General features: G+C 41.9%; 1 protein-coding gene and 1 long non-coding RNA gene across 2 annotated transcripts in view; one reads left to right on the top strand and one right to left on the bottom strand.

Annotated features, from left to right (window-relative positions):
• The first annotated feature begins 6,603 nt into the window (after positions 1-6,603).
• On the top strand, positions 6,604-7,672 carry LOC134220670 (uncharacterized). The gene is made up of 4 exons (XR_009982002.1): positions 6,604-6,819; positions 6,876-6,982; positions 7,036-7,137; positions 7,196-7,672. It is a non-coding gene; the product is annotated as an uncharacterized LOC134220670 (long non-coding RNA).
• Positions 7,673-9,458: 1,786 nt separating this feature from the next.
• LOC134221947 (dynein axonemal heavy chain 5) overlaps positions 9,459-23,539 on the bottom strand; it is a 90,911-nt gene continuing 76,830 nt past the window's right edge. The window contains exons 16-17 of the mRNA XM_062701112.1: positions 10,930-11,062; positions 9,459-9,960 (exon numbers count right to left, since the gene is read on the bottom strand). Of these exons, the coding sequence (XP_062557096.1) occupies positions 9,707-9,960; positions 10,930-11,062 (387 nt within the window). The 3' untranslated portion in view covers positions 9,459-9,706. The remainder of the gene's footprint in view (positions 9,961-10,929; positions 11,063-23,539) is intronic.

Genomic DNA, 23,539 nt, shown 5'->3' with positions numbered 1-23,539 from the left:
AATTGAGAATTAATTAGTGAAAAGTGAGAACCGAGAAGTGCGAAGTGAATGAGAAGTGAGTAGCGAAAAGTGAGAAGTGAGAAATGAGAAGTGAGAAGGATGAAGTGAGAAGTGTGAACCAAGTAGTGAGAATTGGTATATGAGATGTAAGGTACCGTCATCGGGGGTGACAATGGGTCTGGGGGGTGAGAATGGGTCAGCGCCCTCACCGACAGTCTGGAGGTCGGATAACAAAACCGTTCAAAAAGGTCTCTTATAATTTAGTTTTCTTGTCCTCAGATACATTAAATCTATTCCACAAGTATTTTACCCTAGTAGCACAGTTCATATCGAATTGGTTGCAGCAACTCCAATGTGACTGGATTTGGTTGCATATGAGTCACAGTGTGCTACTTGGGTATGTAGTTGAAACAGTGACCCATTGTCACCCCCGACGGCGGTATGACAAGTGAGAAGAGAGATGTGAGCATTGAAAACTGTGAAATTTTTCCTTATTGCTACCAACTTTCTTCTTCCTTTTTCCCTCATTTTTTCTTCTCCTTTCTTTCTTTGCTTATTACCTTTTTCCTTTTCTTCTCTTCTGTTTTCCTTCTTTCTTTATTTAAATCTCCCTTCTTTCACCTTCACTACTCTCTTCTCACTCAGAACATCTCATTTCTCACTTTTTACTATTCATTTCGAACATCTCGCTTCAATTAATAAGGAAACAAATTATAGTTATTCGGCCTTATGGCTTTAGGCGTTCTGCCAAATGACCCTTTCGACCAAATGGCATTCGGTTAAATGACACAAAACCATGTTTCTACAAGCTATGAGAAGTTTTTGACAATTAATTTACAGTGGAACTTCCTTGAGTCGATGCAAGGGAGTGCGTGGGGCAGTACCAGGCGGGTTTTATGGGCGAACGTTTCACCACGGACCAAGTGTTCGCCATTGGCCAAGTACTGCAGAAATGCCGCGAATACCACGTTCCCACACATCATCTATTCATCGACTTCAAAGCCGCATATGATACAATCGATCGAGACCAGCTATGGCAGCCAATGCACGAACACGGATTTCCGGATAAACTGACACGGTTGATGGATCGGGTGATGTGCGTAGTTCGAGTTTCAGGGGGATTCTCGAGTCCCTTCGAAACGCGTAGAGGGTTACGGCAAGGTGATGGTCTTTCGTGTCTGCTATTCAATATCGCTTTGGAAGGGGTAATACGAAGAACAGGGATTAACACGAGAGGTACAATTTTCAATAAGTCCGTCCAGCTATTTGGCTTCGCCGGCGACATAGATATTATGGCACGTAACTTTGAGAAAATGGCATCAGACTGAAGAGGGAAGATAAGCGGATCGGACTAGTCATCAACACGTCGAATACGAAGTACATGATAGTAAGGGGTTCAAGAGAAGACAATGTGAGCCACCCACCTCGAGTTCGCATCGGTGGTGACGAAATCGAGGTGGTAGAAGAATTTGTGTACTTGGGCTCACTGGTGACTGCCGAAAATGATACCAGCAGAGAAATTCGGAGACGAATAGTGGCTGGAAATCGTACGTACTTTGGACTCCGCAAGACGCTCCGATCGAATAGAGTTCACCGCCGTACCAAATTGACAATCTACAAAACGCTCATTAGACCGGTAGCCCTCTACAGATACGAGACCTGGACGATGCTTATGGAGGACCAACGCGCACTTGGAGTTTTCTAACGAGCCTACCTTGTTTTCTGTATACCGTGTGCCACATTAAAAAATATTTTCTGGGCTACTGTGATGGTCCTTTCAAACAGATTTACAAGGATTTTCTGTTCTATATCTCGATATTTCCATGAGTAGATGGTTCCTTCAATATCGACTCATGGCGGTTTATTCCCTATCTCGATACCCTCCCTACTGGGTGGTCCCTTCAATATCGTGTAAGAGAGAATTTATTATATTGTCTATTCCGATAATTATAAATACACTTTGTTTATTGATTAATTCCATTTTTTTAAGTAATCTACTGTTTTATTGTTACATAGAGTTCAATATTCTGTTTTCGAGTTTTCCAGAATATTTCGAATATTTATCATGTTCTATATTTTTCCTATCCCATTGTTTCGAGGACTTTGCACAACATGTTTTCAGCTACAGTCAAACCTCCATGAGTCGATGTTCTACGACTCGATAGGGGCTGTCCATAAACCACGTAGACTCTTGAGGGGGAGGGAGGGGTTTTGAAAAAGTCTACGTTAGTCTACGAAGGGGGACGGGGGGGTATACCAAAAGTCTACGTAGACTTTTTTATTTATTTTTTATTTTTTGGGAAAACAACTTATACAGCAGCTATGTTCACTATTGTTTGATTTTTTTAGGATTTTCCAAGATTTTTTACAAGACTTTTTTTGGAATAATCTCTTGAATTTCTGTAGAAAAAAAAAGAATTTTACTGAACAATGGCTTAAAACTATTTGGATTCCCCCAGAAAATTTTTCTGTTTTGAGCAGGAAAATTCTCCGAAGTATTCTATAAAAACTTTCGTAAAAATTTCAAAATTTCCACTTGGATTTTATTGTAGATTCTACTAGAATATCTTTTGATTTTCGTAAGGAACTTCTTTAGAAACTACAAGTGATTCTTTAGAATTCTCACGAAAAATTATGTCGCACTTCAACGGGGAATTCACCGAAATTTCCGCCAGAAACCCTTCACTGGAGATTTTCTGGGAAGTCCCCGGGATTTTTTTTTCAATTTCGGAAATTCTTAGGAATTTTCGCGAGGAATTCTTTGGGTAGATAAGCCAAATTCTTTGAAATGTCGATGGGAAATTCTTCGTATGTTTCACGGCAATTTCTTCGGAAGTACTAATGCGAATTCTTTGGAATAATCGATGGAAAATCTGTGGAATTTCTAAAAAGGCTATTGAAAAGGTCCACGAGAAATTATTTGAATTTCCCACCAAAACTCTATGAGTTACCGCAAAAAAATTGCAATTTTTGTAAGAAAGCCTTTGTATTTTCAGGAAAAATCATTTGAAATTTTTACGAGAAATTCACCAAAATTACAACTGAAAATTTTCTATAATTTCCACCGCAAATTATTCGGAAAAGTCTTTGGAATGTCTATAGGTTGTTTTTTAAACATCCTCAGGAAAATTTTCCAAATCTGCAAGAACGTAGGTATCCATTCTAAAGTTTCACGGGAAATATTTCGGAATATTTATTTAAACTTAAAATTACCTCGGGAAATAATTCTAAATTTTCACGGAAATTTACTCGGAATAGTTTTGGAATTTAGAAGAAAATTCTTGGGATTTCAACGGATGGTTATTCAATTTGATATTGCTTGAAATTTTCAAGAAAAGCATCGGAATTTTCACGGAGAGTTCTTTGAAATACAGTGAACTCTCCCTTACTCGATATTGAAGGGACCATCGAGTTAGGGAGGTATCGAGATACGGAATATATTTATATTTGGCCGAATGCCATTTAGCCGAATAGTTTAAATTTGTTTCCTTATAAAGTGAATTGAAAAGTGAGATGTTCAGAGTGAATAGTGAACAGCGAGAACTAGGGAGTGAGAAATGAGATGTTCGAAATGAGTACAGAGTAGTGAGAAGTGAGTACTGAGAAATGGAAGTGAGTATTAAGTAGTGTGATATGTACAGTAACATGTGAGTAGAGGGAAGTGATACATGAGAAGTGAGGAGTGAGAAGTGAGATGTGATAGTTGCAAAGTGAGGATAATGTGATACAGTCAAACCTCCATGAGTCGATATTGAAGGGACCATCGACTCATGGAAATATCGAGATGTGGAATAGGAAATCTTTGGAAAGCTCTTTGGAGGGACCATCACAGTAACCCAGAAAATATTTTTTGATATGGAATAATTTGCTTCCACGAGTCGATATCGAGTCATAGAACATCGACTCATGGAGGTTTGACTGTATAAGTAGTTAGATAAACAGAAGCAAAGGGTGAGCAATGAGGGATGATAATTGGGTAGTGAGAAGTGAGATGTTGAGTAGTGAGAAGTGAGTGGAGGGACATAAGACATAAAGAAGAAGGAAGACACAAGAAGGAAGATGATAAAAAAGAAAGAAACAGAAAAAAATCGTTTCTCACTTCTCGTTCCTAGGCTCTCAGATTCAACTTCTTACTGCTACCTTCTCACACCTCATGTCCCATTACTTACTTCTTACTTCTCTCTTCTCACCTCCCTCTCTCCACTATTCACTTTTCATTTCGCACTTTTCACTATTCATTTCTCACTTCCCACATCTCACTTTTCAGTAATACTTCGCACTACAAATGTCGCACTTCTAACTTCTCACTTCCCACTATTAATTCACCACTACTCACTTCTTATCTCAAATTTCTCACTGCTCGCTTTTAACTTGTCACTTCTCACTATTAATTTCTCACTTCTCACTTCACACATCTCACTTCTCACTCCATACTTCTCATTTTTCACTTTTCACTTCTCACTTATACCTTCTTATATTTCACTTCTGACTACTCATTTTTAACTTATTACTTTTACTTCTAACATATAATTTTCCCTTCTTGCTTTTCAGTTCTCATTTCTCATTTCTCACGTCTCGCTTCTCATTTTTCACTTCTTCTAATTTCTTAAAATTTCTTGAAATATCTCACTGCTCACTATAAACTTTTCACTTCTCATGATTCATTTCTCACTTTTACTTCAAACATCTCACTTCTCGCTTCGTACTTCTCATTTTTTCCTTTTCACTTCTCACTTCTCACTTATAAATTCTTATATCTCACTTCTGACTTCTCATTTCTCACTTACCACTTATCACTTCTAACTTTTTCCTTACTACCCGACCAGTTAGTCATAACAAAATTTTATCACAATATTATATCAATATGCGTAACAAAAACAATACTTGCAATAATTTTGTTATAAATTCTCTGTCAAAAATGGAGGAAAGAGAATCTTATGATCATCATAACATGATTATAACATAATGTGTTGTTTATTTTCACCGAAAAAAATTGCTTACATTTTTGGTAGATATCCTATAGATATCCTATAGGAAGTGGAAAAAAACGAAGGTACCACCTCCAGTATAAATTTAACCTACATTCAAAGTTTAACCAGCTGGATAAAGTTAATTGGCTACATTATGGATAATCATAACGTTTTTAATAACATAATTTGTTATAGAATAACCTATTCTCACTACTTTTTATGTAACACATTCAGTTATATTTTTGTTCAATTAATAAAATATTTAGTAATATTTTTGCTAAAACTAGAAGATATTTTGTTACAATTTTTGGTATTTTAACTACTCATGGTACATGTTTTATAACAACCGCTGTTATAAAAATTTGCTGTAACAGAATAACAAGATCTGATATAAATCTGTTACTGTATACTGGTCGGGTACTTTTCACTTCTCACTTTTCTCTCCTCACTTCGAGCTTCTCACTTCAAACTTCTCACTTTTCATTTTCCAATCACCACCAATCACTTCTTACTTCGCCCTTCTCACTCCTCATTTCTCACTTTTCAAATCTCACTTCTCATTTCTCACTTCCCACTTCTCATTCTCACTTCTTCGCTTCGCTTTTCAATTCTAACTTCTTAGTTTATCGTGCATGTAACTGTTTCAGACAACATCGAGTTAGCGAGGTAAAAACACATTGGAAAATTACTTCGACTTAGAGAATATCGAGTAAGGGAGATATCGACTTACGGAGGGAACGCAGTATGCTAAATTCAAGGGACTTTGAATTTCATCGAGTAAGGGAATATATCGAGTTACAGAATAACGAGTTAGGGAGAGTTCACTGTATAAATATAAATATAACCGGGCAGCTTTAAAGCTTATCCAGCGGGATCTTCTACGAAAAATTCCACGAAATACTTATTGGAATGTAGACTTGACATTCTCGAAATTTCAACTCGAAATTTTTCAAAATTCTGAAAATTCTTCGGGTTTCTACATATTTGAACCGGAGTGGTGAATTATAGGTCAGATGCGTGACAGATGTTAAGCAGTGGCGTGCCGATGCAATCGTGTTGACAGCGGTGGTGCACACCTCTAGGAGGAGTCGAATCCAACAGAAATATAATTAATTGACTTTGGGATTTGGTTTCAGGAGCTGAGGATTAAATTTGAATCCGATTTTGATTGTCCAATCACATATGATATTTTGTAAAATTTGGAAAAGTCTACGTAGACTTCAAGGGGGTGGGGGAGGGGTTTCGGAAAAGTCTACGAAAGTCTACTAGGGGCTAGGGAGGGGTTTGAAAATTTGAAATTTCGGTCTACGTGGTTTGTGGACAGCCCCATATCGACTTATGGAAGCAAATTATTCCATATTAACAAATATTTTGTTACGTTTAGTATTGTTTGTAAGCTTTGAAGAATATTATTATGTGATTGAAAATCATTAATACTTGCAATCGACAATAAAACGAAACGCAAGCACCATCCCGCACACCTGCATAACGCACCAACAGTCGGTTTGAATGCGAATCGAAAATCCAGCCCTGCATCAAATATGCGGCGCAAAGCGGCGCGCCACTGCAGCAGTTTGACAGGAGCCACTGACACACGCACACCACGAACGGCAACATCGCAAGCCAGATCGAAGAGGAAATGAGTCTTCACTTTTTTCGGTACCTCCGTGCGAGAAGATCGTCGCCGCCACAACAAGGCGAAAAGTTGTAAAATCCCTTCGCGGGAATCACAGTGCGCGGTTTGTGAGTGATTTTCACCGGTGGTTTAATTCGGGAACCGAAATTCACCCGAAATCGTTCACCGTGAGGTAAATCCGGTTTCGAGACGCCGGCAACAAACGCACCAAAGGTAGGAGTTGTTTGATCGCACGCCACGATGCAGGCATAACCTCACTTCCATCGCAGGTCAGGAAAAAGTTCCAGAATCACGCAGGAAGGTAGACGGTCCAAGGAAGCACGGCACCGAACACAAGTTGACTTCAGTCAACGGGCCGCCAATCGAAGGGTAAAAGGTAATCCTATTGTATCGTTGCGCGACATAAGCCTAACCCCATGCGATTTGCAGATCACCCGAAGGTCAGAACAAAACCACGGGGAAGTGAACCAAACACACATCCGTCGGAGATCGGTTACAATTCCGTCAGAGCCAAAACACCCCATTCGCTGGGTAAGTTGTACTGCAAAAAACTGAATGAGCAAACAATTCATATAAGTTGCTTTGGTAGGGTGTTTCTATGGGAGCTGAGCTGCGCATGCTGAAGGACGATTTGTGCTTGTGTTGATCCGGTGACTGTCGCGTGGAATTGGTGAAAGGCGTGCGGCCTCGTCAGCATCTACTGCCTCGGAGGGATCCCATCCAGTATACGGTCGACTGGACGGCCAGAGGGATCTCCAGCAGAGGAGTCGCGCAGAGAAGGAAGTTTGCCAGCACGAAGAGGTCGGAGGCGCAGTTGTCCCAGTGATCCCGTCGTCGCCATCAAGGAGGGAATTGGCCGGTATTTCCACTGCTATTGCCGCCAGGAAAACCGTCCGTCTTAACCGCAAACGGAGGTCTGGAGACGAGACATCAAGCAGGAGCGATTGATGGCGAATCGTCGCAGATTATGGAGTTGTGCGAGGAGATGGGTGAGGCGAGACTAGCGTGTAAGAAGATGTGAATAGAGAAAGAGTAGAGGAGTTAGGCCCAGAAGTAGGAGGCTAGGAAAGGCAAATGATGAGGGCGGATGCCCTAAATACATGTATGAAAATTTAGATTTGTGGCGTTTTGGTTTTGGTTGGTGCTTTGGCCCTCCAGTTTTGTGCATTTTAGTCCGCTTTGGTAGTTCCGCTCTACCCGCTAACCGGAAACTCGCAATAATTTTCTGGGTTACTATGATGGTCCCTTCAAACAGCTTCCTAATGACTTTATATTCCTCATCTCGATATTTCCATGAGTCGATGGTCCCTTCAATATCGACTCATGGAGGTTTGACTGTATTACTTAAAAATTTGATCAATATTTATACTCAATATATCATATTTGGTTTTTATACCCATTTAACAAGCATTATAGATTTAAAAATTTAATAATTATCATCGGACGAGAATTAGAACATTTTTAAATTAATAGCGACTAGCCTCAAAAAACATGAAAAATGATTCCGAGCTCTCGTTTTCACTAATGTGATTTTTTTTTACTTTTTAGAGCAATGTGGTCTGTATAACCAGTGTCCGTTCAAACCCCAATATAAACCGTACCTGAAAATCGTCTGGTTCTAAAGCCACATCCCTACTAATGATGGTTTTTAATTGAATCCAAGTCCATTTTACACTATTTCGAGAAAACAATTAAAAACTGTTTTTGAACAAATTTGCACCGAATCTTTCGATTTCTTCGATACAGATCAATAGTTTTTGGCAAAACTCAACACCCTGGGGCACTTCAAAATACGTGGACAAATGTAGTTTCTCAAACAAACGAATTTTTTTCATACATTCCTAAACAAAAACTTTTTTTTCGTGTTTTTTGCCAGAAAACGTATTTTTGGACGAGAATTCAAAATATATAAAAATCTCATTTTGGCCAAAAATGTTACATATGCAGTTTTTCAAACAAATTGTTCGAAATAATTTGATTTTTCCGAATTTTTAGGTAATTGAAATAATTTTTCAGCTAGATCTCGTCGTTAATGCGAAGAGATAGCCATTATTGTGCATTTGTATTAAAAATTATATTGATTTAACAGTTATACGTTCATTTCTAGCTAATTTACCAAAAAAAAAACACGTCCCAAAAATAACCCATTCTGTGCAAAAAAAGGTCAAATACTAAAGAACAGGATGTAATCTATGGGAAGCGTTGACATTTTCATGAAACATCAAACCACATCAAACGCTATTTCAATTGCTGTCTTTTTTAGCGTTTTTATAATTATCGGAACGGTATATATGTGTCATAAGAATTCTCATAGCAATTTTTAGGTTATCGCTATAGACGAAGTTTATGTTTGCTACACATAAATATAATGATTGCATTTTTGTCCGTGTATGTCAAAAAATCAGATTTCGCCAAACTTAAACTCGGAATTCCTGAATCGAATCGACTGAAACTATTCATTTTTGAAATTCCGCACACTCTTAGTTGAAAAATAGTCCGCCAGGATTTTTTTCGGTCTTTTAATCTATGGATCAAAGTTAATTGACAATCGTTCAGTTAAGATAAAATTTCCACCCTCCAGTGAGCAAAATGGTTCACGATGAATGCTTCGTAGTTGGTTTTTAGCCTAATTCGTGACGAGAATGGATCCGCCGTCGGTAGTACCTGTCTTAACCCAATGACTGCTTTCCACATTGCTGGGTGATTCACATTCCTATATTAGCAACTGATTTGTCTCATTACGACATTCCTCCCTGCCTATCATCGATTCGAGGAAGTGAGACGTTAAACTTTAGAAAAGGAATTTCTTTTGCGTTCTTCTTTTACTTATATAATTATTGAACATCGTCGTATTGGAGATGTTTCGCAAAGAAGGATGTTCTAGGAACACCTTTAAGATTATATTTCTGACATAAAGTCTTTTTTTCTACATTTTGTATTTTTTCTGGTAGGTGCTCTTTCCATTCTTTGCGGCAATTAAAGTCATACAAGGGTTTTCATCTTTTTCAGAAATAGTTAAAAGTGCTATAAACCAGAAACAACAAACAAGTGCGACATTTAAAGCTGAGTAAATCAATACACGGTTGTACCGTGTCCATAATTATTTGATATCACATAGTAATGCCACTCCGCGCAGTGTCCAGTGTCGGGGGTTGAAATCCGTTTCGAAATCAATTGAGCCAACGTATTTCTGATCCGTTCGTTGGGGCTTGCGGTAAATAGGGCATTCATACAGTCTGGGATCTTTGCCGGCGGTCGTGTTAATCGCATAGATGTAGATCACTGGCATCTGCTCGTACAAAACCTTTGCCTTGGATTCGATGAGCTTACCGGATCGGCGCTCGAGGGACGCTCCTGGTTCAGCCCGGATTTAATGGGCGGTTGTATGGATTATAGAAAATATAAGCAAATTGCACAAGTAAATTAGTGTTTCCGCTCCTATTTGATTAAAACAAAACCTCGCTGAACACAGTAACAAGGAAATAAATGTGTACGGCCAGTCTTTGACCTTTGTCTATTGATATGCTAATTAGCTATAAAAACATTGAACAAATAGAAAAAGTGGTAACATACATACAGAACTTTTTATTTCTTGTTAAGTAACAAAATATTTAGAGACCTCGAACATATGGGTTCATTTGGCTTCGAAGCTTAAAGGAATTGAGTTTTCAACGAAGAAGGCGAATTAAAAACAAAACATTTTTTTTAAACCATTTACTGAATTAATTCTAAAGTATCAACTGTTATGGTATTAGGTTTGCGAGTAAATTTTAGTTAAATGAATTCCTAATCACATAATACTTCAGTGGTAGATCATTTGAAAAAAAAAACAAAAAAACTTAGTTTTCAATGTTTTTTTTTGTAAATAATTGCAATGATGCATAATAATCCCTATTTTTGTAACAGAATAGGAAACAGCACTTTTGGAATAAATAAAATATTTTAAATATTTCAACATATTCAAATTGACTGGCAAGCGTAGTCGTGAGAGTCCAATTTGTATACATACATTGATAGAGAGAAGCCGAACTATTTTTTGCCGCCAAATGACATTAACTAAAACTTAAGAAATTCGAAAATCCTTGTTCATCACTTTTCAAAATGCACATCCCACCGTTGAACTGAAGAAGGTCTCGACAGAAAAAAATATCATACAAATTTTATCGAATTAGCCGCATCTTAAATTGGCCAAATGGATAGGTTGAGAAGGTTCGAGGCCTTTGACGACAACAAATGACCAAATGTATCGGCAAATGATTGCCCACGAACGTAATGATTAATCAAAAATCAAACTCAGAGAGGAGTGTTATATCTATCAGTTACCTTCCAAAAATAGACCGTAAACGTAAACACCCTCCTGCGGTCCGTCGTGGATATCCTCCTTGTTGTAACGGGTTATCTGATTCTGCAGTACCACCGAGTCCAAAGCCCATCCCTTGTGGGCCCGAGTAACTTCCTGCGAAAAAAAAATGAAACGAAAGGATGTTCTTTTAAATATGATGTAAAGTTATACTGTCAAGTGGGATTCTACCCGTCAGTATTGTTGCCTATCGCATAATCGGAATTATCATTCCACTAATCGCCTTATCCGTCCCATTTCACGGCAGACCGTACCAGCAGCATCAGGAAAATCCCAAAGCACTCATTCTCACATACACACCGCACTCAACTCATGCATACTTTTCTCCCCTGAACCCGATACGTGGTCGATATTAATTTTCCTGACGTATATTTTGCGTGAATGAAATATCCAATTCGATATAATAGGTAGACGCTTCCCACGCGTTTCACAGTGGGAATATAGCAATGATATCCGAAAGAACTAGTGCAGGTGTAGGACGCATTTTTTTAACGAGTTCTATTTGAAAAACTGCTCTTCGATACATAGCAAATTTAAGCTTCGGATAGAAAATTACGCAAAGTACGGTTCTGATAAAACTGATCCTCAGTGATGTTCATGTTATTATTTCGACAACTTTACCTTCCGAATGACTCACTTTCAAAGTTTTAAAAACCGATTTCTCAGTGATCCACGAGCTGCAAACAAATAAATTGATAGACCACACAACATGGATATAAATTATGTGGAATCTTCAAAACTTCGAATAATTTTGGAAGTAATCACCTTTCTTCGGTGAGGTTTGAACCTACAAATCCTCATATGCCCAGTTCTCATACAGATATTGGTAGATGTTTTAAAGAATTGTAAAAAAGAATCTCATAAACTCTGTTGCCGTAGGACTACGTAGGTGTACGTAATGAATGAATGAGTTGTACGTAATGAATATTTGTAATCATAGTGTTGCGTTAAACATTGATATTGTGTTCAATCAAAGTTAATTACCGTTATTTCGGGGATTAAACCACCCGGCTTGGACATTAATTTACAATGTTCTGAAAACTCATATATAAATATGTACATTATGTGGAAGATATTGATTTGAAAAATGTATTGGAGGTAACCACTTTCCCTTCGATGGGACTCGAACCCACGACCCTCAATAGGTAGGGTTTTTAGGTAGAGAGTATTTAGTTTCATTGGAGGCATTGATAAAACATCAAAGCACACAAAAGTTGCATGAAGATGTCAAAAATCTTTTAAAAAAAATTTAAAAAAAATATTTACATTTACATTGATTAAAAAAAAAACATTTTAAAAAATAAATAAAATATACCTAAAGTTCTATTTCTAAGTTTATACCTGAAAGTCCTAATCCTTTTCTAAGTGCTCATCAAAGCGTCAGGAGAGAGTGTGAGAACAGCCGGGTAGCCACCACACAAACATAGCCTGCGCCCGTCAGTCTTGAAATTGATGTTGTAAAAGAGAGTCGCTGTTTGAAGTTCAAATTGTCTGCCGGTTATAAGTGTCTCAAACGGTTATTCCGATTTTGTCGTGTCTGAAAAGATGATCAGAAGAGACTACGTTCACCCTCGAGACTCTGCGCTGGCCGACGATCGTTCAATGATCTACGACAATACTTTCACAGTACCTACTAGCAAATATTTGTTGATGCAATGATTTAACATGTAGGCTTCGTCCTTGTTGGCTACGTAACTACATGGACTGTGATCCAGATCATAACGATCGAATAATTTCATCTTAGGGGTCGTACACTTATTAAGTAAGCACTTATGGAGGGAGGGGCGGTCTGCCATTTTCTTACGCTCCATACAAATAAAAAATGGTTTGTATGGGAAAAATCTTACATGGGGGGAGGAGATTGAAAAACCCTAAAAAATGCTTACGTTATTAGTGTGCGGTCCCTTATCATATAAATTAAGAACTACGGAAGTGCACTATTAAACAACAAATTTATCATTGGAATTAAATAAGAAGAGCGAAATTCAAAGGAAAATGTTTCACTTCTTTGATTTTTCAAAAAATCTTTTATCTTTGATCAAAGCTATCTTTGAAAAATTACGTTGAAAAATCGTCAAAATTAAGATAAATCGGGGAATGTGGTAACGCTGGAGGGAAGAGAAATGTACGATCACCATGTTATTGTTACAATAGTATTTTGTGAGCAACTCTCTGATTCGCTCATTCCTCGAGACCATGGCGCCCCATAATGTGCTCGAGTTCTTGGTTTCGATCTTTGCAATGAAGCGCATCTTCTTCTTCTTCTTATTGGCATTACATCCCCACACTGGGACAAAGCCGCCTTGCAGCTTAGTGTTCATTACGCACTTCCACAGTTATTAACTGCGAGGTTTCTAAGCCAAGTTACCATTTTTGCATTCGTATATCATGAGGCTAACACGATGATACTTTTATGCCCAGGGAAGTCGAAACAATTTCCAATCCGAAAATTGCCTAGACCGGCGCCGGGAATCGAACCCAGCCACCCTCAGCATGGTCTTGCTTTGTAGCCGCGCGTCTTACCGCACGGCTAAGGAGGGCCCCTAGGAGGGCAACCAGTAATAGGTTGTAACCAGTAACATCCAACTGGGAGCTACTTTCAGTTTCTTGATTCGGTTGACCTCCGAGTAGTTTGCACAATGCTAATAAATTTAAACAAATTATGATGAAAAATACCCTCCATTTCGTATAGCTACGTAGTCCTACGTCACCTTTGCGTACAACCTGATTGGGCTGCACCTTTGAGTTTTATACGTCCAAAATGTGTCGTTGTTTATGATAGGCTACTGAACCTATATTTGGCGCTGTAGGCATAAAACACGCTGATAAATTTTCACTCAATATGGACATGGGAAAAGTTTTTGTTAGAAAAACTTTTTTTCCTTAAATATGTCACAGGAACATTATTCCCAGAAAAGTTAGATAATTGAAATACCTATCTGCAGAAAAAATTTCATCGATTTCTGAGATGAGGTGTTTTTGTAATATCGATTTTAATTTTTAAAACAATTTTTTTTCAGTGTAGAAATCGGTTTTTTATTTTTTTGATATTTTTCCTAAAAACATCAGGGAATTTCACGACAGTCCGCCATACAACACTTTTTTGTAGGTCTTGTCATTCTAGAGTTACATCGTTTTTTAAAAAATCAATGAAAAAAAGTTAGACCCTTATCAAATGTTACTCTTGACAATTTTTGAAAAACTAAATATGCAGAGTGGTTTAGAAATACCATATCTTTATGTCCACCAAGTTTCATTCGATTCTGAGATGGTGCTGCCAGCCCCATAGAAGGGTTGGCGCGAAATTCGTCTATTTATGAAAATCACGCATAAAATTTTATCTCTAGAATATTGGATTTGGCACCCAATTTCAGGGTTGTTAAGACTAAGCGGATTTCGCGATTTTCGCGGATTTTGCGGTTTTCGCGGATTCGGCGCGGATTTAGATAACGATTTTAGGACTTTGTGCGGATTTACTTTTAGTATTTAAACAAAGGAGTATTTAAACAAATGAAATTCTATATCTAAGGACGTTTATTTGAAAATTAGTTTTATGTCTAATCTAGATGGGCTTTATTCTCGTTAGCAAATGTTTTCGAGAACAAAATTGACGTTTGTAGTTATTTACTAACATCAATTTTCGGATATTAACAAACCCTGTTTGAATTCCTTGGTTACGCTCTTGAGCATTGATTAAACAAATGCTATGAGGAGAGGGGCGCCACTTGTTGTCATTTTTAAACCATTCTGAAGCATTCTGAAACATGTCTGTTGAAGGACATGAACACCCGTCTTGTGCTTCCGCAGAAATTGTTTTTGATGTTGATTTTGAAAAAAAATGTTGAAAATTTTTGAAAAATTTTTCCCGGAAGAGTTTTTGCAGAGATTCCCGAGAAATTCCCGCAAGAATTCACGTTGCGATTTCCTTCGATGTTTATTTAGCTATGATCACAAGAATTTCTGTGAAAAATCTTGAAAATTTAACAACAGATTTTTCGGAAGTTTTTCAGCAGGAAGTCACCAACCAATTTCTGTTAGAATTTCCCAAGCGATTTCTGTAGGAATTAATTAGGGGTGTCAACATACAGTTTCCGAAAATTTCCTGCATGTTGTTTTTGAGGAATTCACAAAAATTTATGAAAAAATGAAATACCGCATCAATTTCCGGGGAACCTTTTGCAAGAATGGAAAATTTTCCACAGATGTTCTCGGAGAAACACCCGCAGACAATTTTGGAGCGACTTCTTAAGAAATTCCAAGAAGGACCATCTAGATGAGTTGTTATATCAACTGCTTTTTCCTTAATCCTATTTTCAATTTTGTACAAACATGTGTAACGTTGAAGTTAAAACATATACTTAAAATCAGTAATATTATAAAAACGAACTCGAAAAAAGACGTTCACTAAATTGTTGTAATGTTCAGCGTAATATTTAACATTGATATTTAACGTGTATTTGCTTAGAATTTAGTTTTGGGTCAAGACTACGCGCAGCAGCTGGAAGTGGCACTCCCAACGGAAGAGCAGCTAGGCGCAGCATCTCTTGAAGATGGCTGGAGAGATATTCGATCCGCCATTGGAAGCACCGCAACAGCTGCACTAGGCACGGTGGCTCCGGATCAGAGAAACGACTGGTATGACGGCGAATGTGAGCAGTTAGTTGAGGAGAAGAATGCAGCATGGGCGAGATTGCTGCAACACCGCACGAGGGCGAACAAGGCACGATACAAACGGGCGCGGAACAGACAAAACTCGATTTTCCGGAGGAGTAGGCAGCAGGAGGATCGAGTCCGTGAAGAGACGGAGGAACTGTACCGCGCTAATGACGCACGAAAGTTCTATGAGAAGTTGAACCGTTCACGTAAGGGCCACGTGCCACAGCCCGATATGTGTAAGGACATAAACGGGAACCTTCTTACGAACGAGCGTGAGGTGATCCAAAGGTGGCGGCAGCACTACGAAGAGCACCTGAATGGCGATGTGGCAGACAACGGTGGCGATATGGTAATGAACCTAGGAGCACGCGCGCAGGACATGCGACTTCCGGCTCCGAATCTCCAGGAAATCCAGGAGGAGATCGGCCGGCTGAAAAACAACAAAGCCCCTGGAGTTGACCGACTACCAGGAGAGCTGTTTAAACACGGTGGTGAGGCACTGGCTAGAGCGCTGCACTGGGTGATTACCAAGGTTTGGGAGGATGAGGTTCTGCCGCAGGACTGGATGGAAGGTGTCGTGTGTCCCATCTACAAAAAGGGCGATAAGCTGGATTGTAGCAACTACCGCGCAATCACATTGCTGAACGCCGCCTACAAGGTACTCTCCCAAATTTTATGCCGTCGACTAACACCAATTGCACAAGAGTTCGTGGGGCAGTACCAGGCGGGATTTATGGGTGAACGTTCTACCACAGACCAGGTGTTCGCCATACGTCAGGTATTGCAGAAATGCCGCGAATACAACGTGCCCACACATCATCTATTTATCGACTTCAAAGCCGCATATGATACAATCGATCGGGACCAGCTATGGCAGCTAATGCACGAAAACGGATTTCCGGATAAACTGATACGGTTGATCAAGGCGACGATGGATCGGGTGATGTGCGTAGTTCGAGTTTCAGGGGCATTCTCGAGTCCCTTCGAAACGCGTAGAGGGTTACGGCAAGGTGATGGTATTTCGTGTCTGCTATTCAACATCGCTTTGGAGGGAGTAATACGAAGGGCAGGGATTGACACGAGTGGTACGATTTTCACGAAGTCCGTCCAGTTATTTGGTTTCGCCGACGACATTGATATCATGGCACGTAACTTTGAGAGGATGGAGGAAGCCTACATCAGACTGAAAAGCGAAGCTAAACGGATTGGATTAGTCATCAACACGTCGAAGACGAAGTACATGATAGGAAGAGGCTCAAGAGAGGTTAATGTAAGCCACCCACCACGAGTTTCTATCGGTGGTGACGAAATCGAGGTGGTTGAAGAATTCGTGTACTTGGGCTCACTGGTGACCGCCGATAACGATACCAGCAGAGAAATTCGGAGGCGCATAGTGGCTGGAAATCGTACGTACTTTGGACTCCGCAAGACGCTTCGATCGAATAGAGTTCACCGCCGTACCAAACTGACTATCTACAAAACGCTTATAAGACCGGTAGTTCTCTACGGACACGAGACCTGGACGATACTCGTGGTGGACCAACGCGCACTTGGAGTTTTTGAAAGGAAAGTGTTGTGTACCATCTATGGTGGGGTGCAGATGGCGGACGGTACGTGGAGGAGGCGAATGAACCACGAGTTGCATCAGCTGTTGGGAGAACCATCCATCGTTCACACCGCGAAAATCGGAAGACTGCGGTGGGCCGGGCACGTAGCCAGAATGTCGGACAGTAATCCGGTGAAAATGGTTCTCGACAACGATCCGACGGGAACAAGGAGGCGAGGTGTACAGCGGGCAAGGTGGATCGATCAGGTGGAGGACGACTTGCGGAGGGTCCGCACGCAGGGTCCGACTGCGTGGTTGTCGAAGTGCAGCCATGGACCGAGCTGAATGGAGAAGTCTTTTATGTGCAGCACAGGCCACTCCGGCCTTAGTCTGATGATAAATAAATAAATTAGTTTTGGGTCGCGCGGATTTGGCGCAGAATGGATTTTCATGTCGCGCGGAAATGGCGTGGATTTGATTTTAGTCGGCGCGGATTTGGCGCGGAAAATATTTCAGGATCTCCGTAACAACCCTGCAATTTCTATCCCGAAAGGAATTGAAAACTTTAATATTGATCTCTATCATTGGCTCTCTGAAGAACCGTTTGTTTTTTGGACATTACATGCTGCATCATATGGCTTTTCTTCAGCCTGTCTCGGCTCATCACCGATGCCGGCCGGTCTCGACTCGACTCTGCTGCTGCTGCCGGTATCTGCTCAGCATTGCTGCTTTGTCGGGTCTGTATGGTGGACTGCTGCTGTACTGGCTAGGTTTCGGCTGATGATGACTTCATTCCCTGCTAAAAGGTGTGAGTGCTGTTCAAGCGATGATGCGGTTGCTTCGCTTGTCCCGGTCAGAATGAGAGGAAAAAATCGTGTTGCGCTATTTTATGGCTTCTCGGCAGACCCAGCGGCTGCTCATTCGCTGGTGTCTGCACCAATCAGAACGTGGTAATGGAATGATACAAGAATTATGCGGTACCCATATTTATAGGTTCCCTTGATCTCAATGTTTTTCATTGAAAACAGTTTCATGCCTATTGAAACAAGTTTTTCAGGTCTTATCAAGCATGGACATGAAAGGCATACTTGAAATCTGTCGATTGAGGGGCTTACCGCAGAAATTCGTCCACTGAGACGAACGCTATTAACGTTTAAAATCTTTCAACACAGCGTAACGCGGTCGATTTGAATATTTTGAAATGACACCCGGTATAGTAAAGAGAGACGTAAGTCCTACGTCAAAAAAATATGTAGAAAAACATTGTTTGATACTGACCGCACACAAAGCGAACGTGACTGAATGATCGTCCCATGTTATGAATTCTAAATCTTGTCACCTGCAATCCCATGTCCGGGTGTTTCCTTCCTTCTACTACTTACAATGTTGTCTCAGAAAAGAACACCCTACTTCCCACCTGAACTTCAATTCTAAGCTCGCTTGTCCGGCTTATTGGCCTGTATCAAGCGAAAAGTCCCGTTAAGAAATAGACGCCAGCAGCGAGCAACAAGCGTAAAAAAGAAGAAGCCCTTCTCGAACGCGTTGATGATGATGACGCTTTGGCTGACAAAGAAGCGGGATACAAGACACTAGCTGATTGGCCCACCAATTGGGAAGCAGAGAAGATTCAAAATTAAGTAGTATAAAAGAAAAGTGCATTCGCTCGCAGAGCATTCAATCTTTTTTATACCATCACTAGAAATTCGCGGTTATTTGAAAAGATCGTTTTCTTACTTTTTGCACTTAGCCGAAGCAAACAGCCTTAGAGGAGTCTCGTTTCAACCGTCTTCTAGTGCGGTTGGTTTTTGCGCTCTACTTTTGTGCGGTGATTCGCCTAAAAGTAGAACAATAGAACCAGTGCAGTGACCGCGGTCGAAACAAATGTGAAGTGTATAAAAAAGTGCTGCAGATCCGGAAAACGTGCGCATGTTTGTGCTTGCAAGGGCTGATCGATTGTTATCAAGGGCAATGCCCTTGCTAATATTGCGATCAAGGCTATGCAAATGCTCAAACATGTTCAGCGTCAGATTTATTGAGGAGAGGTAAGGTTTTGATGATCCGTAAATTTAACACGCACGCACTCACACAAACGCACACACATATTCACATTATACACACATACATATACACAAATACATACATATACTGATGGGGGGCAGCAGGGACTTTGTCCAAGGGCTTGACGACCCCTCCCCATGGCCACTGCGAGTTTGACCGGGACCATCGTCCCTAACCCCTAATCCCAAGGCGTCAAGCGACCCGTGCCGAGGGGATGCATGGCCAGGGGGGTGAAATAATAAGCTTGGCCTTTAACGGAGCCTGTGGGGTACCTGGGCACCCTCCACAGTAATTGTCCCTTACCGCGTCATGCTGGGCTCTGGCGTGGTGGACCTCTTTTCCCGAGCAACTCGTGGGACCAAAATGGAAAACCAAGTCAATTCTTCAATTAGTAGTAGTAGTGTAGGCGACAACCCCTTCGCAAGAGGTGGGTTGTTCAGGTCTCCACCAGGCCAGAGGCAATAGTCGGCAGCTCAGTGCGCAGCGCCAGTGTGGGTCACTCAACCTTCCTCTCGGCTATAAAACGCCGGTAGGGGTTATTGACGGCCTATGGCTTGTGGAGGCGATGAACCGCAAACGCGATGGGCTTTCGGCCTTCGAGGTGGCGACGGAACAGCTGGACGCCATCATCGACTTTGCGTCATCGAAGCATAATATCAGCAAGGACCTCAAGAGGAGCTTGCAGAAACTTCGAAAGTCGATGCTGGACGCCAAGCTGGAGAGGGCGGTCGGGACGGCCAAGTGTAAACCCGTGAAATCGGTGGAGTCGAGGTCTACCCAGACTGAGGCCCAAGGATTCGCGGACTCGGGCAAGGTCGAATCGACCGAAGGCGTGCCAGCGAAGACGGTGGTGCCAAAGTCTACCCAGACTGAGGCTCAAGTATTTGCGGGTACGTCGGGGTGACTGCTCCAACGGAGCAGACACAAAAACGGGGAGACAGTCTCCAGGGGATGAGCTCCCTGGGGCCGCTCCAAAACGCGGAGGGTTACTACCCCGAACAAGGGTAGTGGGGCTGGGAAGCTGAACCCCGGTCAGGTACCTCCAAAACCGGGGGAGGAAGGACCTGGAAAGGTCCGTCCACTCAGGAAAGACGGTGATAAGGGGTTACGGCAGGCTGAAAGTTCTCAGCCGCACCAGACCAGGGAAATAGAGGGGGGTGACGCCTCCTGGACCCTGGTCAAGAACAAGAGGAAACCGAAGACGTCAAGGGCCGAAAAGAAGGCCCAGGCGTATGAGGGTAGCAAGAAGTCTAGGGTAGGCGCCAATCGCTCCAGGGGCGATGCCCTAGTCATCACGGCGGACGAGGCTAAAAACTCTGATGTTTTGAAGGCGATGAGGAGTGACGTCAAGCTCGGTGAACTCGACGCCGACGTACGTCGAATAAGACGTACCCGGATGGGCGAGATGATACTCGAGCTGAAGCGGGGCGTCTCGCAAAAGGGCGCCGCCTACAAGAAGTTGGCGGAGGAGGTCCTAGGCGAGACGGTCAAGGTGAGGGCACTCACGACGGAGGTGAATCTAAGGGTTAAAGACCTGGACGAGATCACTGAAGTCGAAGAGCTCGTCACGGCACTGCGGCGACAGTGTGAAGTGGAGACGCCCACCGCAGCCGTTCGGCTACGGAAAGGTCCGGCAGGGACGCAGGTAGCATTGGTTCGGCTATCTGCAGCGGACGCCTCCAAGGTAGTCAAGTTAGGGAGCGTCAAGGTGGGATGGTCGGTATGCCCTGTGCGCATATACAAGCAACCCGAAGTTTGCTTCAAGTGCCTGGAACCGGGGCACAAGCAATGGGACTGCAAAGGCCCTGACAGAAGCAATCTCTGCCGACGCTATACAATGCTGACAATGCTGCACGAACCCTCCCAATTGTTTGATTTGTTCCAGCAAAGCTGTGAACAGCAAGCACCCCATGGGGGGTTCGATGTGCCCGGCGTTTAAGCGTGCTGCAAAATCAAAGTGCAGGTAACGCAGCTGGCTTGCTCGGCCTCGCCCGAGTGTTTGGTGTGCGCAGGTTTAGAGGAAACGGCGGAACATGTGTTGTTCGTGTGCTCACGTTTTCGCGCAATGTGTGACCACATGCTGCCACATGTGGTCTGGACACTACCCGAAAAACCTAGTTCGGAGGATGTGTAAAGATGAAGTTGGCTGGAACGCCGTTTTATCGGCTATCGCCCATATCGTCTCGGAGCTACACAGAAGGTGGCGCGTGTACTCAAGGATGGCTAGTTCAGGCGCAAATAAGAGGTGGTCCAAGGGATCGGAGTCGGCTTCATGGGTCATACCGGTGGTCATGCTCTGTGGTCGAACTCGATCCTTTTATCGAACAAGTGGCCGCGCGAAGAACAACATGGTATCGTCGCTTTCGCGGCGTCGGTCAACCGGGTGGGTTCCGAGCCCGTGGACGGAAAGGGGTCCTCGTCAAGGCTGGGGCAGGCGTAGGCCTCGCGTCGGCAAGTCCCTCTGTGTGCTGGCGAATAGGCCCTATCGCAGAAAGGTCAATTTGGGGTGCACGCGGCATCATCATTCTTGATACCAGTCGTGCAGAGGGAAGCAGGCGCGAAGTCGACCCTGCCCACCTTCCGAGGACATAGGGCGTGGTAAGGCCACCTGGAAAGCCGGCAATGCGCTGGCACGATACCATGGTGTTCTTCTAAGAAAGCGAGTCACGATGTTCGATGCTGCAAGGACACGCAGCTAACCTCGAGGGTGCGTCATGCACTGGCCCCCCTTTGAAGCATTACTTTCTGGTTGTACCGAAGGGACGATGGGCTTGGCGGCAATGGAAACGGTTTAGCTGGTCGGGGATGCAGTCCTGCCTCCCTCATTGGAGGTGGCCCCTAACCCAGCACTTCCTGGTCAACCCAGGATGTCTGTTGAGCAGATTCCCCCTCCATTGTTTAGGAAGAAAAAAAAATAAAAAAATAAAATACATATACTGATGGACATGAGTGTTCGAATACTTTTGTCTATCAGTGTAGACATATTAACACACATACACACTCATATACACACATACACGCTCATATACATCGTACAAAAAACACGTACACGATTTTTATCATATATTAGGTATCTATATTATTGGAAGCGTTTGGTACGGGAGGTCCACGCTTTCTTCCTTTCCCCTCGATTCCAAGCTATTGAGTGACTTTAGGTATTCCTGAAGTCGCTCAATATCTAGGAGTCATCTCTGCGGTACATACTGCGTAGTTGGCCTGGCCATATGAAAAGAAAAATGACGAAATTCAGAAACCGTCATTTTCCAGGATGCTTTCAAGTATTGGCTACGCATGTATGAGATTAGATTAGATTAGATTAGCCGAAGCAAACAGCCTTATTAAAGGCTCTAAGAGTTAAAAATAATGTTCTCCTTCAGTCGCTATCGCACGGATTAGAAGGCCCTTCAGTGGAAGGGCTGAGATACAGTCTACATCTCCTGCTGAGCCAACTTGTGGTTTATTTCAGGCAGTCCTTCAGTGGGAAGGTTGCCACTGTCGAGGCTAATATTTCGTGACCGAACAGATACTTCCTAAATTTTTTTGATGGTTTTTGTTCGAGGTAGATTTGATTTCTGTGTCGGTTTGATGTGAAGATTTTGCCAAGGAATGGTATGCAACGCCGATTATTTATCCAAAATAGTTGATGTGAGAAATTTGGACATATTATGTATCTTAAAGGCATGGTCAAGTCAAGTCCTACGTCCACTTAGCGGTTATGTCAAAGACATTACCCACTGTTCGTTTTTTTGATAAAAGTACACTGTATTGCCAATTTTCAATATTTTTCAAGCACCTAGGGGGCAGCTCTTGGCGAGTTTTATCAAACTACCAAAAATTAGGAGAATCGGTTGAAAACTAAAAAAACGGCAGCCTTTTCAAAGTGGCCCAGAGCACAGACAAAAGGATAATGTAGTCAATCTATCGAAGGTTCTCTGTAGAATAAGGTTTAAGCAATATCGTTTTTAGAGGCATGTTCAGTTCAAAGATCAGCTTCAATAGTTGACGATTTAATCGAAAACAATAATCCTACGTTGGATACACAAAAACACGCTACAATGATTGTTTTTCGATTTACAAAACTCAAACAAGACAGTCTTCATGAAAAAATCGTAAAATTGTTCATGCTCCCATTGTCCCATTTGCTCCTTAGCGTGCAAGGGTTGCTCTAGCGTAATCCAGCCAGAGCTCATCACGCACAATGAGAAAGAAGCTGGTACCATATCTCCGGTCTAATCATCTCCAACCGGTGCACATGAGGTCGGTCTAGCGCTCTCTATACCAATACGTTCGATAAATCATGCATGAGAGAAGAC

Source organism: Armigeres subalbatus, chromosome 3 (genome assembly GCF_024139115.2).
Source record: "Armigeres subalbatus isolate Guangzhou_Male chromosome 3, GZ_Asu_2, whole genome shotgun sequence".
NCBI classification, from domain to species: Eukaryota; Metazoa; Arthropoda; class Insecta; order Diptera; family Culicidae; genus Armigeres; species Armigeres subalbatus.
The sequence above is the reverse complement of the archived record's forward strand: the minus strand, read 5'-3'. Positions and strand labels throughout refer to the sequence as shown.